Source organism: Ctenopharyngodon idella, chromosome 20 (assembly GCF_019924925.1).
Source record: "Ctenopharyngodon idella isolate HZGC_01 chromosome 20, HZGC01, whole genome shotgun sequence".
NCBI classification, from domain to species: Eukaryota; Metazoa; Chordata; class Actinopteri; order Cypriniformes; family Xenocyprididae; genus Ctenopharyngodon; species Ctenopharyngodon idella.
This window is the reverse complement of record NC_067239.1, coordinates 12736961-12752852: the sequence shown is the minus strand read 5'-3', so window position 1 is coordinate 12752852 and position 15892 is coordinate 12736961. Positions and strand designations below refer to the sequence as shown.

Below are 15892 nucleotides of genomic sequence, written 5' to 3'. Positions count from 1 at the left end.
CCTCCATTGCCATTGCTCCTCCAACTACAAAAGTACAGAGGCACCGCCACAGATACACCAAGCTCTATCTCACCTTCCTCACAGTCATTTTCACCCACGTTCTAATTGCACACCCCTAGCCATCATTACCTGCTCAACAAGGACATTGTTAATACTCTGCTTTTTTTCTGGTCTTGTCGTTGTTTACAAAGACTGTTCAGACCCTTGTGCTGATCTTACCAGTTGAATATGCTTACCTGGACTTCTCCATCACCTGTTTTTCATTACCTGCGACTTGAATTTCGTTGTACAACCATTCATATGAAAATATGTTAAGATGCTGTTTTAGAAGCACCATGAAACCACTCAGAGTTACATTCTCTTTCAATAATGTCAGTAGCAATGCTGGTTGCATGTGGTATGACTCCTATGCATTTCATCATGATTCAGTCAAATAAACACAAAATGTGCAGAGTGGTAGGTCCCCAGCCCTTACGCAAAGAAAATATGAAAAGAAAAATATGTGACAATATATTTACTAATATATCATAATGTATGCAATTTTATATTCAGTAATACACTTCATAATATATAGACGTACATGTGATCAGATATGGTACTGCATGTGTATAAATATATTGCAGATATATTTACTCATGCAGTATAATCACACATATACAGAGAATATATTTCTTATATTTTATAATTATTTACATTATAAATGTCTCATATTTTCAAGCTAGTTAACAAAAACACAACTGCATGTACTAAAGTTAGCAAAGCGACTATCAATGTGCTGAAGAGCGCACAACCATTACTTTTTACATAAAGAAATTATAGTCTTAATGGTGTTCAGCCACTCGTCAACCTAATCACAGGATGTACTGTTCAGTACAATGTTAACCCCAAAAACTCAGACATACCAGAAAACCTTTTAAATTCCAAAATAATAGAACATTACACACTAACAGATCTCCTCCTATATTAAAATTGAGCAAAACACATTAAATAACACTTAATTTTATCATTTACTATCCTTTAACAGTCAGAAGCAAAGCATTCTGGGAACTAGAAATCTGTTGTCACCACTGATTGTAACTCATTCCGTGAATGTGAGTATATATGTGTGTACAATACATTCACATTTATATGGGAACATGTGTGTGCAATATATGTACACAATAAAGGATAAAACTTTATGAATATTACATGTAATGCTATTTTTGTCTTAATTTCTAAATATTTTATATGTATGAATATATAGCCATACATGGTCAATGCATATATTGCAGTTTATTGAAAAATATAAGCACTAGTTTCCCATATATGGAAATGTATTATGTAATATATCGCATTATATTTTGCAGTATATTCCCTTTTTTTTTTTTTTTTTCTGTAAGGGAGGACCTTATGAGCTGTGATGCAGCCACAGACCTGGTGGCAAGATCATAAGCTGGGATCTTATCTGTAAGTGGAGAAGTCATTTGGTGTATGCGATCGATGAACACATAAAGAAACGTTTGAAGGTTTTGTTGTGTGGGCAGACTTTCAGCTTTGAGAGTCAAGTCCTTGGGGTGAAAAAGCTTGCATCCCAGTGATGCTGTTTGTGGCAATTTTATGCAGTTTAAGATATGATTCTAAAAGTGATCCTTAAGTGTGCTTGAGCAGATTGATGGCCTCAGAATCTGTGGGAACAGATATAAGGCTGCACTGTAAAAAGTGCCTCTTTTAATCATTTTTTTCTGCAGCCTGTAGAAGACTATGACCATATATAAATCTTTTTAAATTTTTCTTTTGTGTTTCACTGAAGATTAACACTCACGGCTGTAAAAAAAAAAAAAAAAAAAAAGGCTTAGGGTTAGGGCTAGGTTTGGGGGTTAATTTTTTTTTTTTTTTTTTTTACTGGCCGGGCATCCTGAGCAGGTCAGAGTTTTAACTCACCACACTCAAAACAAAATTTCATATCGATTTTCGTATTAAGATTCAGTATAATGTCTACCCTAATTAAGGTTTACTTAGGGCCAACAGACACAAAGATGATCACTTCATCTGGCCGACTGAAGTTCAACCAATGTCAATGCCAACGTTTATGTCAATTCATATACAGTTGGTAATCAACAGTATCGTATGTACAGACATTACTAGTCCAGAATTCAGAGACAGGGAGCTTTAAATTAAATATTTAGAGGCATTAATTAATTTACATAGTTTAGGGATAAGCTGTAGTTTATAAAAAGGGGTACACTTTGAAGTCATTACGGCACAGGTTAATACCAAACAGAAATCTAAATTTCAAACTGCAAATACTGTATCTTTACTGCACTTTAACACTGATGGATGGCTATGGTTATCACACAGCATTCATTAGAAGGGATGGGGTAAACAAACACTGAAAAGATGTAATCAAGCTACCAAGCTGCTATTAGGGGAATCAGCAAACTCAGTAAATCAGGGCTAAAACACACAAAATGCAGATGCACAAATTATTACAATTACTCACACATTAACATCAAATGATGCAGGATATTCATGCTGAGGGTGCTGCAACAAATGCCATGCACAAAAAAAAAAAAAAAAGGTTTATTAAACATCTGTGCATTGAAATGTAACTAACATCTTAAAGGGTCATGAAACCCCAGAACACATTTTTTGAGATGTGAACAGATATGTACAGGTTGCATGTCACTGAAAACTCTAATAGCACTCATAAAGTTTTTCAACAAGTGAAAATTGGTTATTTTTGCATTTTTCAGAGCAATTTTGTTCTTCCGGTTTGAAAAGCAAAGTCGAAGCTACGTCACAAATCTGATGTAGATTCGGGCATCTGAGTGTGTCGATAGGCTTGCGGAGGGCGAATCTGCGTCACCGGTTTCTCTGCATTAATTCATGAGAAAAAGCTTGTTCAGTCCAAACCCTGCTCATAAGATTATAATTGTGGCATGAGGAAGTATCACTTTTGTGCTTCAGTTTAGTTTTAAATTGAATATTTCATTCTGAAAAATAGCCCTTGATTCATTAAAACCAAAATACTGATGTTGGGATTTTGGGAACCTGAGAAAGAGCACAGTTTGTCTTTTTAAGTGAGACTGTTCTCACCTTTATGTTTAAAGCCTTTAAGATGTGGCATTTTTTATTATTAATTGTCCTTACTTTGTTTTTTCTTTCTTTTTTTTTTTTTTGCAAAATTCTGGGTTACATTGAGGCACTTACAATGCAAGTGAATAGGGCCAACTTGTAAACATTTGAAGTGTTCACTGTTTAATAGTATAGCCTCAAGACTTAAATAATCTGCATGTAACATGATTTAGTATTAACCTACTAGCATTTTCATTGTAAAGTTTTTAATTACAATAAAATTACAATATGTCTTGAACCCTGTGACTGTAAAATGATGATTACTCAAATACTGTTTTAACAAGAATTTAGGTACATGCTTTTATCAACAAGCTTTTACATTTCTGCTTGTAAATTCATTTTTATTGTAAGTGCCTTACCATAATATTATTATTTTTTTTTTTTAATAAGGGACAAGGAAAAATATTTTTTGTGTTAATCAACATTGTGCCACAAATGCTGTCGACTGTACATTAAATGCTTATTTTGCATTGAACCCTGAACAATCCTTTAACATTCTCAAAAATGAATTTTGAAAATATTTTAAGATTAACTGCACCTTTTTTTTTTTTTTTTTCAAAAAGTTGTCTTGGTAATTACAGTATTGCCTATTGGGTTGCACAATTGTAATTTAGAGTAGTCATCTCCCCCACCCCAGAAAATCTCAGCACCCCAACTCAAAACATCTATATATCTTCTCATATCGATACTACTTTTAAACTGTTCTCCAAATTAACATGAATAACATTCAGGTGAAATATGGATGAAATGGAATGATTTAAGCATATGCATGTATCACATCTCTTCGCGATACGCAATGCAATTGATAATTTATGAACCATTTCAGAAGGTTGCCCGGCAGGGTTTTTTTTTTTTTTTTTTCTCCATGTACTTATCTGCTTTTTTATCCAAAGGAAATTATTCACTGATACGTTCATCTTGCAGTATTGTCGCGTATGAGCTTTAGTTCAAATAGAAGACTATATCAAATCCAAACCTCAGGAGCACCCTCTCTCTTCCCCTCTCTCTCGTACACACATACGCACGCATAATAACACATCTGATGTATTATAAAGCCGGTTGTGTTTTTGTGTTTATGTAACTTACTTCTTTAGTCCTCTCCTCATCGACGCTCGCGTTACCGTGTGGTCGCAGCGTTTCGGTTCAATTTCTGCAGCTCCATTTCTTCTGATCCGTAATAGGGGTGTTTTCAGCTGTTAAACTGCCAGAACCTCACAGAAATGTACAGCTTGTTGAATGAGTGAATCGAATCGCACCTCCTCTAGATCACAGACTTCAATGACGCAAGACGCGCGAGAGCGGTTCGTGATCTGTGATGGTAGGTTTCAACCACGCTGATCATAATTGTGTTCTTGACTAAAACTCAGCCCTGCTGACACACGACTTACCAGATACGTTATTTATTCGAACTTTTGGTAATTTTAAAGACTTTATTAACGTAACAACGTCTTCGTACGGTTTCCTAATGTTCCAAGATAAGCAAGTTATATCATTCCTTAGGAAAATGAACCATGGTTTACTACAAGACCCCCATCCACCAAAAAATAAATAAATAAACATGGTTAATATAGTTAACCATTGTAACCACAAGTTAACCATGATTTTGCTATACTTACCATAACCACACACACACACACACACACACACACACACACATATATATATAAACATGGCTAATTTCTGTAAGGGATATAGGCCTACATACTCTATTGTTCTACTCACCAAATTTTGAAATTTAAAATGTGTCTCCAATTAAAAAGTTAAAACGAAATTAAAACGTCTCCAGTCCAGTCACAGCATAACTATAGGCTACATTTCCTTAATTCTGCATGTGTTTCTTTTTGCCAAGTCAAGCTTATTAAGTTATATGCCTATATTATGCTACATGCATTATTATGTCAGACTAGTAACCCGAAGGTTTGCAGGTTCGAGTCTCAATACCGGCTGGAAATGACTGAGGTACCCTTGAGCAAGGCACCTAACACCCAATCGTTCCCCGGGCGCCACAGCAAAAATGTCTACCCACTGCTCCAGGTGTGTGTCCACAGATTGCAGTGTGTATGTTCACTACTCACCACTCCTAATGTGTGTGCACTAACAGGATGGAAGAGGACAAATTCCAAGTATGGGTTATTATACTTTGCCTTCACATGTCACTTGATTATGCTATTAAAGGGATAGTTTACCCAAAAATGAAAATTACCCCTTGATTTACTCACCCTCAAGCCATCCTAGGTGTATATGACATTCTTCTTTCAGACGAATACATTCGGAGTTATATTAAATAATGTCCAGGGTAATCCATGCTTTATAATGGGAGTGGATGGTGGCCCAAAATTTGAAGTCCAAAAAATTGCACCCATCCATTATAAAAGAAGTCCACATGCTCTAGGGGGTTAGTCCACACACTCCGGGGGGTTAATGAAGTCCTTCTGAAGCGAAGCAATGTGTTTGTGTAAGAAAAATATCCATATTTAAAACTTTATAAACTGTAATCTCTAGCTTCTGCTAACTGTCATACGCGCGTTCACAAGAGAGTGGCATCCCAGCTTATGACGAAGGACGCAGGTGCAGTGTGAGCTCTGGTGACGAACACGGAAGCGCAGAGGAGAGAGCAAAACAAAACACCGGTCACCGGTCACAAAACTAAGGATTTGTAAAAAAAAAAAAAAAAAAAAAAAATGTCAGAGGATTTCGATATAAGCCAAGAGGAGACTGAGTTTTTTGCCCAGCCATGTTTGTTTGAACCGGAGTATACCGACCAGGAACTCCAGGAGATGGAGGAGGCTGCAGGAGCAGCGGCACAAACAACAGAATTGAGACGGGGAGCTCATGACCCCTTGCACACGGCATCAAAAATAGACTTGCCGCCTATCTTTAGCGAAGTGGTGCGGCAAGCCGCTTCTGAAACGTGCCGCGGCACGGCTGGTGTAAACACAAGCATTGACTAGAATGGCTGCAGATCAGCTCTGGTAGCCGCGTCGCAGCCGTAACGCGCCACCGTGGTGGTGCTCATGCGGGATATGCGAAGCTATACCAACAGAGGTTGAGAGTGTTTACTGCCACGAATGGGCGATTGGAACCTTTAGAAGTTTTTGATGCTGCCGGTGAGAGGACTAAGCGCTGCTGTGTAACACAATGCTTTCTGCCTTTGTTGAGCCAAATTGTACTCAAAGTAGTATTCTCCTTACCTCGTATAAACTGGAGGCATCGACCAAGGCCTGAAGGACCTGGTGGTACACAGTCTGTGGAGTAAGTTTTTTTTTTTGTGTGTGTAAATATTATCGAGCGCAGCGTTAGTTCAGTCAGGCCACGTAGGCATAGTGCTGCGACCAGCTGATGCGGTCAGCTGTCAAATCGCTCCAATCACTACCATTCTCCTATTAGACACGGGACATATATACGTGACATTACTGCTCGGTAAGTATGCTCAAACTGCTTGCAAGCTTTGCGATACAGCGACAAACAGCATGAAAATTACGCTCACGTTATTTCTTTCACATCTTACCTGCTGCTTCCTGGTTATGGATACTTCGGACATCCTAGGACAAATCCTATCCGAAGAGTCTCCGGACGAGATTCTGGATCATTACACCGAAGACGACGATCCAACCCAGCTAGTGAGACACAGCTCTAGGATAGCAGCGAGGAATCCTTTCTCCATCAATGAATGGCCCAAAGAAAGGATCTTGGCCACCTTGTACTCTCTCAATGTACAAGTGCCTCCGAATCTGAATCATGATCAGCTCTTGACTCTTTTACAAGAAGTCAATCAAGACCCGCAGCCCCCATCTACCAACGCAGTATCTTCTCTTCCCCGATCTACCGGCCGTAAAGCCACGGAGAAAAGAAAAAATATCTCCACTGATCAAGCGTCTCCAACTCCAAAGAAGGTAAAATCATCTCATCCCTGTCAAGCTCCAGCCCAACAGGGAGACGACAGGGTTCTCACAGCGCTGCTGTCAATCCAAGGAACCCTCTCCGACATGGACAACAGGATCCAGGCGCTGGAATCGCAGCGCTCGTCTTCTGCACCTCGGGTGATGTTTGACGGGCAGACTTCCAGCTCGACATCAAACTGCGCCCTTACTCCCGACTTGGCTCTTCCTAGAAGATCTCTTGGATCAGCGTTACCTGCCTCTTCCACCGGGGTGCCCTTTTCCCCCCCAGCAGCTGCAATTTCTCCCCAACTGCGCGCTCAAATCCTGTCAGGTAACGACATAAACTTGGTTAAAATATTGCTATGCACAGAAACTAACGAAAGAAGGATTGTGGATTGTGGGGATATATCTGTCATTCTTAAAGAAAACGATCCAAGACTCAAAACCAAAGTTTAACCATGGCAGAATTTAACGTTGCTTCGGCGTGTTCAGAGACATTATCTGTGAAGTGTATCCAGACAGGAGAAAAGAATTAGATACCTATCTAGCTATTATTTCGGATCTCGCCATGTCTTACGGAGGCACACTATTCTACGAATACCACAAATCATTTTCATCTAAAGCAGCAATGTACATACAATGATTTATTCAGCGACTGGACTGGTCCGTGGTCAATCTTGCACTCATTAGCAGACACTTTACAGGCCACCGAGCACTGTCATGCTCACTCTGCAGTTCGTTTTCCCACACCGCATCTCTCTGCCCTAAGACTGCTTCAACTCACGACACTAGCGGGAACAGTCACCTGAAGTTTTCTTGTCCACGCCGCACAAAATTTCTAAAAAAGAAATAAACACCAAGGAGCTATCTAAAGCTCTGGAAAAGCATCCAAATCGCTGTTTTGTGTCTTACCTCATTCTAGGACTCATGCATGGGTTCCTAGCTGGTCTTTCCTATCTGCCCACTTTCTCTTTCACCTGTCAAAACCTCCAGTCGGCTATCAAAGATCCACAGGCCGTAGATGATCTGATGGGGAAAGAATTGAGAAGGGCTACTAGATCGGACCTTTTGATCAACCTCCTTTCAAACTTTTCCGCATTAACCCTTTAGGAGTTGCAGTTAGGAAATACTCAGGGAAAAAATGTCTAATTATTGATTTATCCGCTCCCCACTCCATAGTAGGGGTTCCAAGCATTAACAGTTTAATTCCCTCAGAACCATTTCCCCTGGCTTATTCCACAGTGGACAACGCAATTAAACTCATTAAATTAGAAAAATTGAGAAAAATTTTATTTTTCAGTCAGACTCACTTTCGGGTGTAAAAGCAGCCCAAAGATTTTTGATACACTGTCTGAAGCACTCTGCTGGGTCTTACTAAATAATTTCAAACTACCATTCGTTCTTCACCCGTTGGATGACTTCCTGCTCATCGACTTTCCAGATGCCAACCCATCACGCAGCATCAATTCCCTGGTTAAAGCGTTCAATAAATTTGGCACTCCTTTTTCAGAAGAAAAAACAAAAGGCCCATCTCGTGTCCTCGATTTTCTGGGGATCACGCTAGATTCAGTGAAAATGCAAGCATCTCTTCTGCTAGACAAACTAGAAAGGATTAGAGGTTTCATCAGAACTTATTCCCAATTACCTACCTTAACAAAAAGGGATCTTCTTTCTCTGCTGGGCCATCTCAATTTTGCTATGAGGATTATTCCCCAAGGTCGTTCCTTTATTTCCAGACTTTTAGATCTGTCTAAAATGGTCGAGAAAATGCATGACATGGTCACGTTAGATGAAAGCTGCAGGTCCAATTTAACATTCTAGTCTAAATTATGCGACAACTGGAACGGCATTTCCTTCTTCTACGAAGAAGATATAGAAACCTCAGTAAAACTACAATTCTTCACCGATGCAGCTCCTTCCGTCGGGTTCGGGGGTATTTTTAACAAACAGTGGTTCGCAGAAAGATGGCCAAAAGAACTTCAAGAACTTGAACTGGCCCCCTCTATCCAATCGACAGCACTCATGGAATTATATCCTATAGTGATTGCTTGCTTATTATGGGCAGATCAATGGACTAGGAAAACATCCTTGTTTTCTGTGATAACGAAGCCACAGTGAACATTATTAACAAGGGTCGCTCCTCTGTGCCTTTCATTAACCGTTTTATTAGGCGCCTAACCTGGATCTCAGTTATGAACAATTTTACAATTAAAGCTACTCACATTCCTTGGGCTGGATAATAAAATAGCTGACTCTCTGTCTCGGTTTAATTTCCAGGAATTCAGATGCCTGTGTCCAGGAGCTGCTTCATCACAACTGGACTGCCCGGACTTCAGTCAAACAGTCCTAGACTGAATGCAACATTGCAAAAATACCTTAAATCAGCCGCACACTACATGAGATCAGGGCAAAAACAACACTTAAAACTTAAACGACACTTAAAACGACACTTAAAACTTACGACTCTGCGTGGTCGTCTTTTTCAGATTTCTGCAACGCTTTCTCTGTGCCTAAACTCCCAGCTAACATACCTATCATATGTGCTTTCATTACGCACTGCTTCGAATCCAGAAAGCTTAAGCCTTCTACCATCAAGATTATGATCTCAGGCATTCAATTCCACATTAGATGTTTAGATTCTTCCTCCCAAAGCCTGTTACAAAATCCCTCCATATGCCTTCTCCTCAACGGGTTAAAAAAGGAAAGTGCTGCAGTTCCAGATAAACGACTACCGCTGTCTCTCTCACAGGTGCACACGATGGTGGATAAATTAAGATCAGGCCTCTTCACGCCGCACACAAACTTGCTTCTAGAAGCAGCGTTCCTCACTGCCTATTATGGATTCCTCAGAGGAGGAGAATTCACTATTAAACACCAAAAAATTCGACCCTTCACAAGATCTCACAATCAAAGACATATCATTTCACACCGAATACCTTTCCATCTATCTGAAACATTCCAAAACAGACAGAGATAATAACGGAAGTACCATCAACATTTCCAGAACCAACAACAGATATTGTCCCCTCACAGCCATGAACCGGCTGGTAAGCTCACGCAGTAAATCAAACCCTACAGATCCACTTTTCATCACAGAGAAAGGAGAAGCTATGTCCAAGCATTGGTTTGCCTCACGTCTCCAAACCGCATGCCCCCATTGTGGTATGGACCCCGCGCTTTATACCAGCCATTCATTCCGCATAGGCGCGGCAACCACCGCAGCTTAAAAAGCCTCCATACCCATGCTCAAAGCAATGGGTCGGTGGTCATCATCAGCGTATCAACGATACATTAGGCCTACAGGATGTAATATTAGCGCAAAAAGCCTTGAGCAGCTCTTCCATATATAAAAAAAAAAAAAAACTCACTCTGCATTCTCGTAGTATTCACATACCATAAGGGGCATGCTGCTCTCCTACCCCTCATGCCAATCTCAGGGCGACAATGCTGCTTTGTTTTGTGGTTCTCCCGCTGGAGAGAACACCACTGCTGTATATTTGGAGCCAGCAGTCAGTCCCTCGCAAAAAAAAAAAAAAAAAGGGGCTGCTGTTTTCTCCCGCTGGAGAGAACACCCTTTGCTTCTATAACTGCAGGGGCCTGCTGTTTATCCCTCAGCAGGGGATGAACACCCCTTGCTACTTAAATTAAAAGAGGGGCCTGCTATTCTCTCCCTCCTTTTAGAGGGGAGAATACCCCTCTGATAGCCAGTAGGCTACATTAAGAATATCTCAATAACATTGTCTTTTCTCTTTTGCAGGAATGGAACAAGGATGGTTTTGGGGGGTTCTTCTTTGGGCAAGTTAATACCTCTCATTATGTTTGGGGGGTTAATGTTAAAGCTCTTGTATGTTCAATTAATTTTGGAGCAAGAACCCCCATAAGGAACCATACCGCCAAAGATAAATTGTGTTCAATAAAATCAAGTAACTTGCCAAAGAGGTCCTGTCTGAAATCGAGCGCAGCGTTAGTTCAGTCAGGCCACGTAGGCATAGTGCTGCGACCAGCTGATGCGGTCAGCTGTCAAATCGCTCCAATCACTACCATTCTCCTATTAGACACGGGACATATATACGTGACATTACTGCTCGGTAAGTATGCTCAAACTGCTCGCAACCCTCCCTCCCTCGCCATTATAAGCACGAGCATATTACTGTGCACCTTCTGGTTGTCGTCTTCTTTTGTTTCAGATCACTAAGGCTTTCAAGTCCCGGCTGGCATGGACCTCACTGCTGAGAGACACTCATCCTCATAACCAAGCTACAGTATAGACGTCCCACTGCCATATCTACACGATTACCATGTTCGCTTTTAAAGACATTACTAAGTGTCTTAATTGTCTATGTATTTTCAAGCTGATGGTTCTGGGGGGTTAATGTTAAAGCTCTTGTGTGTTCAATTAATTTTGGAGCAAGAACCCCCATAAAGAACCATACCGCCAAAGATAAATTGTGTTCAATAAACTCAAGTAACTTGCCAAAGTGGTCCTGTCTGAAATGTTGTTATAGGTGTGGGCTAGCTGCATTCAGTCTATGCATTTGTTTTACAGTCAGGTTGGTAGCATACCGAGTTGTGCTAGTTTTAAATGTTAAATTGGATGTAGAGATTAAAAAAATAATAATAATTTTAAAAAACTTTACAACAGTTACATGAGCGATTACTTAAAAACTTCATATAGCAATCATATTACAGTATTTGCTGAAACAACAGCGCAGGCGTAGGCACAGCTGACAATTTCAGAAGTCATCTTCCAGAAGTACTTCCACTCTTCTCTGCCTTGTAATCCTCGGAGCGAAAATGTTGACTGCACAGCACGCGTTTATATAATTTTTCCACGGGTGTATTTACATCCCAGCGAATAGCGAGCAGCCATAGCTTCAATCGTTCAGGATCCTTTACAGGGAATTTGTGAAATGTTAATGGTGCATCTCCCTTTGATGTCGGCGCACGTAATCTCAAGACTTTAGCTTTGTTGAAGGAACCTGGATATTCGCAAGAAATCATCATTTTAACTCTAATAAAATGTAGAGTATAGCTCAAACAGTTCGCGTGAATTTCCTTTGCTGTACACAACGTTCTCGCAAGACTAGCATATTCTCACCGGAGCTCACACTGCGCCAGCGTCTGACTTACGTCATAAGCTGGGACGCAACTCTCTCGTGAAAGCACGTATGACAGTTAGCAGAAGCTAGAGATTACAGGTTATAAAGTTTTAAATAAGGATATTTTTCGTACACAAATGCATCGCTTCACTTCAGAAGGCCTTTATTAACCCCCCGGAGCTGTGTGGACTTCTTTTATATAATGGATGGGTGCATTTTTTCTGTCTTTAGAATTTGGGCCACCATCCACTCCCATTTTAAAGCATGGATTAGCCTGGACATTATTTAATATAACTCCGATTGTATTCGTCTGAAAGAAGAATGTCATATACACCAAGGATGGCTTGAGGGTGAGTAAATCATGGGATAATTTTCATTTTTGGTTGAACTATCCCTTTAAGCAATGTGAACCTGGAACACGTTTATAAGCAACTTCCAGGATGCAATGAACCTTTAGAAGCTTAAATTTATATAAATTTATGTTTTATATTCTTGGTTAGCCTTTTAAAGGTTAAAGGGTTAGTTTACCCCAAAATTATCATTTACTCACCCTCATTTTGTTCAACTGTCCTTCCATTGAAAGTCCATGCAGCAAAAGAGTTCATAAAGACATTGTAAACATAATCCATATGAATCGAACAGTTAAGTCTTCTGGAGATACACAAGATACACAATATACAATATTTATAATATTTTAGTAATTTAATGACTTATGAAAGTGACATGTGAAGGCCAAGTATTTGTCCTTTGCATTTAACCCGTCCAAGTTAGTGCACAAACATTAGGAGTAGTGAGTAGTGAACACACACACTGCAAACCATGGAGTGTGCAGCCATTTGTGCTGTGGTGCCTGGGGAACAATTGGGGGTTAGGCTCCTTGCTCAAGGTTAAGAATTGAACCTGAAACTTTTGGGTTACCAGTCTGACTCTCTAACCATTAGGCCACGACTGGCCATTATGGCAATGCAACTGCCACATCATGGGCAGGGACGCCGCTATTCTGGCAACATTTTTATAACATTATTGCATATTCAGTAAGAAACAATAAAGAACATTTTAAGATATATATTTTAAGATTAACTTTTAAATGCTTTTTTTTTTTTTTTTTTTTTTGAAAAATACACTTTTTGTGAATTTATGCATTCAGCAGAAACATTTATGCATTCAGCCATACAGTGCATCCAACAATGGAATGCACTGTACTCATTATATGCAATTGCATGAAAAAAGTACTGTGTTCCACAGAGAAGCATTGGGGTAAATTTTTTTGTTTTTTTTGCATGAAATTTCTTCAGATTGGATTTCTCCAAACAACCTCATTTTAATCTGACAACCTAATTATGGAACATAATTTACCTTTGTGTTATTAGTCACCAGACTTAACCCAGTTCCAGCTGTAATTATCAGCAGTCTCGTGCCTATACAGTCAAATCACAGCCATGCTAATATTCCGAACAACAGCACTCTTCCTCATGTGATATTGTGGAAACAACATTAGCAGGAACACATAAGCAACTGGAGAAGACAGAAACTGACATTTTTGTCAGGTACAGTGCCTTCTGTAATGTTTTGTTTGTTTGTTTGTTTTGTTTTTTCCCTTCTGTACTGCACAGTTTTAGATTTTGTGTGGCAATGAAGTGGCACACAATTAAATGTGGCAATGAAGTCAAAGAAGCCATTAAAAGACTGAAAACATTGGTCAAACATTTGGTTTACCTAAATCTACTGTTTGGAACATTATTAAGAATAAATGTGGCATTGGTGACCTTAGTAATTGCAAAAGGACTGGTAGACTTCCACAGGGGATGACAAAAGAATTATCACCATAATAAAAACAAATAACAAATCCACAAACACCTGTCAGTGACTACTGTTCACAAAATATTTAATTAACCAAAATAGAAGTAACACTGTGTTACGGTGTGGTGCTGCAGGGATCAGGCAATAGACGGAAATCCACAAGTAAGGGTCTTTAATTAACGTCGGAACAGAAAACCAACACTAACACACGTAAAGTTAACAATATAACGGACAAGGAGTGCAGGGAGTGAGTCCAACTTAAAGGGAGTGCTGACGAGGACCACAGGTGCTGGGAATCCGGGGAGATGGCGGGAAGACTGATGAGGGAAGTGCAAACAGGAGTGCGGAACAGGAGGATACTGGGAAACGGAGTCCGGGCAGGCGTGAATGTGACATTACCTCCCCCTCCCCGGAAGGCGTGTCCTCACGCCTCAGATGAAACAGCGGGGCGGGGGGGTGGGCACCCTGGAGACCTACAGGCAGGTGCGGGGGGTGCAGGCGGGTGCGGAGGTCTCCAGGGCGGGTCAGGAGCCCTGGCAGGCCACGGCGGGTCAGGAGCCCTGGCAGGCCACGGCGGGTCAGGAGCCCTGGCAGGCCACGGCGGGTCAGGAGCCCTGGCAGGCCACGGCGGGTCAGGAGCCCTGGCAGGCCACGGCGGGTCAGGAGCCCTGGCAGGCCACGGCGGGTCAGGAGCCCTGGCAGGCCACGGAGGGTCAGGAGCCCTGGCAGGCCACGGAGGGTCAGGAGCCCTGGCAGGCCACGGAGGGTCAGGAGCCCTGGCAGGCCACGGAGGGTCAGGAGCCCTGGCAGGCCACGGAGGGTCAGGAGCCCTGGCAGGCCACGGAGGGTCAGGAGCCCTGGCAGGCCACGGAGGGTCAGGAGCCCTGGCAGGCCACGGAGGGTCAGGAGCCTTGGCAGGCCACGGAGGGTCAGGAGCCCTGGCAGGCCACGGCGGGTCTCCTAGCCCACCCCCATCTTTCCCACCCACAGATACCCTTCCCCCCCCCAAAAAATATTTTGGGAGACTCAGGGGTTCAAAGGGCTCGTGGGTTACTGGAGTGGGTTCAGTGGCGGTTGGGGTGGGCTCGGCGGCGGCTGGAGTCGGAGCGGGCTCGGCGGCGGCGGCGGCTGGAGCGGCGGGCTCGGCGGCGGCGGCGGCTGGAGCGGCGGGCTCGGCGGCGGCGGCGGCTGGAGCGGCGGGCTCGGCGGCGGCGGCGGCTGGAGCGGCGGGCTCGGCGGCGGCGGCGGCTGGAGCGGCGGGCTCGGCGGCGGCGGCGGCTGGAGCGGCTGGCTCGGCGGCGGCGGCGGCTGGAGCGGCTGGCTCGGCGGCGGCGGCGGCTGGAGCGGCTGGCTCGGCGGCGGCGGCGGCTGGAGCGGCTGGCTCGGCGGCGGCGGCGGCTGGAGCGGCTGGCTCGGCGGCGGCGGCGGCTGGAGCGGCTGGCTCGGCGGCGGCGGCGGCTGGAGCGGCTGGCTCGGCGGCGGCGGCGGCTGGAGCGGCTGGCTCGGCGGCGGCGGCGGCTGGAGCGGCCTCTGGGGCTGCTGGAGCGGGCTCTGGGGCTGCTGGAGCGGGCTCTGGGGCTGCTGGAGCGGGCTCTGGGGCTGGCGAGGGGTCTGAAAGCGGGGTCCAGTCCATCCCCTCATACTCCACCAAAAGACCCACTGACACTGGAACGGGCTGCTTGGAGGCAGAAAACTCAGGAGACTGGGGCTGCACGGAGGCAGAAAACTCAGGAGACTGGGGCTGCACGGAGGCAGAAAACTCAGGAGACTGGGGCTGCACGGAGGCAGAAAACTCGGGAGACTGGGGCTGCACGGAGGCAGAAAACTCAGGAGACTGGGGCTGCACGGAGGCAGAAAACTCAGGAGACTGGGGCCGCACGGAGGCAGAAACCTCAGGAGACTGGGGCCGCACGGAGGCAGAAAACTCAGGAGACTGGGGCCGCACGGAGGCAGAAAACTCAGGAGACTGGGGCCGCACGGAGGCAGAAAACTCAGGAG

The 15892-nt window shown here is 43.2% G+C and overlaps 1 protein-coding gene across 2 annotated transcripts in view; it reads right to left on the bottom strand.

The window, feature by feature from the left end:
- kcnk2b (potassium channel, subfamily K, member 2b) overlaps nt 1-11419 on the bottom strand; it is an 83274-nt gene extending 71855 nt beyond the window's left edge. For both annotated transcript variants that reach the window (XM_051875586.1, XM_051875587.1), the window contains exon 1: nt 4201-11419. In XM_051875586.1, coding sequence (XP_051731546.1) covers nt 4201 — 1 coding nt within the window. In that variant the 5' untranslated portion in view covers nt 4202-11419. The remainder of the gene's footprint in view (nt 1-4200) is intronic.
- Between the last annotated feature and the right edge of the window lie 4473 nt (nt 11420-15892).